The 1,266-nt window shown below is 41.2% G+C and overlaps 1 protein-coding gene across 1 annotated transcript in view; it reads left to right on the top strand.

The window, feature by feature from the left end:
- The window catches only part of LOC102199328 (phospholipid scramblase 2-like), an 11,058-nt gene that overhangs the window by 7,662 nt on the left and 2,130 nt on the right, over positions 1–1,266 (top strand). Inside the window, exons 4-5 of the mRNA XM_013915072.1 lie at positions 711–744; positions 934–1,154. Of these exons, the coding sequence (XP_013770526.1) occupies positions 711–744; positions 934–1,154 (255 nt within the window). The remainder of the gene's footprint in view (positions 1–710; positions 745–933; positions 1,155–1,266) is intronic.

The raw sequence follows: 1,266 nt of genomic DNA, 5'->3' as shown, positions 1-1,266 counted from the left end.
GTCCAGCACCCTGAGGCTGTACGCTAACCGGAAGGAAGGGGGCCGGATGACTCATTTAATCCTCCCATTTTATTTGGGTTTGGTATGAACCTGAAAAGCTGCTGGCCATGGGGGTGAACAGATACAGTTCCTGGATCTCTCATAGACCTCTTAGTAAGAGAAAAGGTCACATGTTTAAGACTGTTGTGGGTAAAAAGTAGCATTTTGTAGTTCTGTTATTGGCTCACCATTGAAATACTTGTACAGTAGTTTGCTGCACTATTTGGTGATCATTAATCTCATCTCGGATTTGGAAATGTGTGACACCAAAGTCAGTTTCCTTTTTAAAATAATACGCGAGGTCAGTCCCGTTGGCCATTTGAACCCAGTTAAAGATCACATTCAAAAATGTTTCTTTTAAAAATCCCTCTATAGGATTTATTTGTGCAAATATTAAAGGAAACACCTCCCAAGCTTGCATTATATACACATTAGTGCTTGATTAGCTTTGCAGACAAAGAGAAAGAAGGTATGTTTGTTTAACCAGCAGAGTCTGATGGAGCTGAAATACTCTATGGCTTAAAGAATGAATTTTTATATGGGAAGGTCATTTGCATTGAAAATGCCTGATACGTGCTTTTAATTGTTTTTAGAAGGAAGAGACTTTCAGATTGCAGGATGTGCCACAGAGTTGCTTTATTTTCACTTTGCTTTCTCTCCTTCGGTTTTAGATTGACCAGATCCTGATCCATCAAAAAGTCGAAGGTGAGGCGCGCATCTTGTACAACACAGAATATTTAATCCTTCAGCAGCTCATAAGCAGCAGTGTGTTTGGCTTAAAGCCTCTCAAGATGAAAACGAATGGAAGAAAAATTATATCTGCCCTTGAAATTCCTTACTTATCTTTACTTCATTGCTCACCGTTTTCCCTTCTCTTTTCCCAACCACGCCCAGCATTCATCGGTTTTGAGAAAAACAGACAGTATGAAATCAAAAACAGTCTGGGTCAAAAGATCTACGAGGCCAAAGAGAAGAGTGACTGCTGCGAAAGGAACTGTTGCGGCTCTCTGCGCAGCTTCGACATGAAAATAAAGGACAACATGGACAGGGAGGTCATCCATCTCATCAGGCCTTTCCGCTGCTCCTCCTGCTGTTGCCCCTGCTACCTGCAAGAGGTCAGTCCACTCTAATGTTTCTGTGTTTGAGTAGAAGTGACTTGGCTAGTGTTGAAAGAGGTTAATGGAGTCATATTGCATTCATTTACCACACCTAGACCAATATTGTTCC

This window comes from Pundamilia nyererei, unplaced genomic scaffold, assembly GCF_000239375.1.
Source record: "Pundamilia nyererei isolate P.nyererei 1_Seehausen unplaced genomic scaffold, PunNye1.0 scaffold00254, whole genome shotgun sequence".
In the NCBI taxonomy this organism is placed as follows: Eukaryota; Metazoa; Chordata; class Actinopteri; order Cichliformes; family Cichlidae; genus Pundamilia; species Pundamilia nyererei.
Note: the sequence above shows the minus strand (reverse complement) of the source record. Positions and strands in the feature narration are given on the sequence as shown.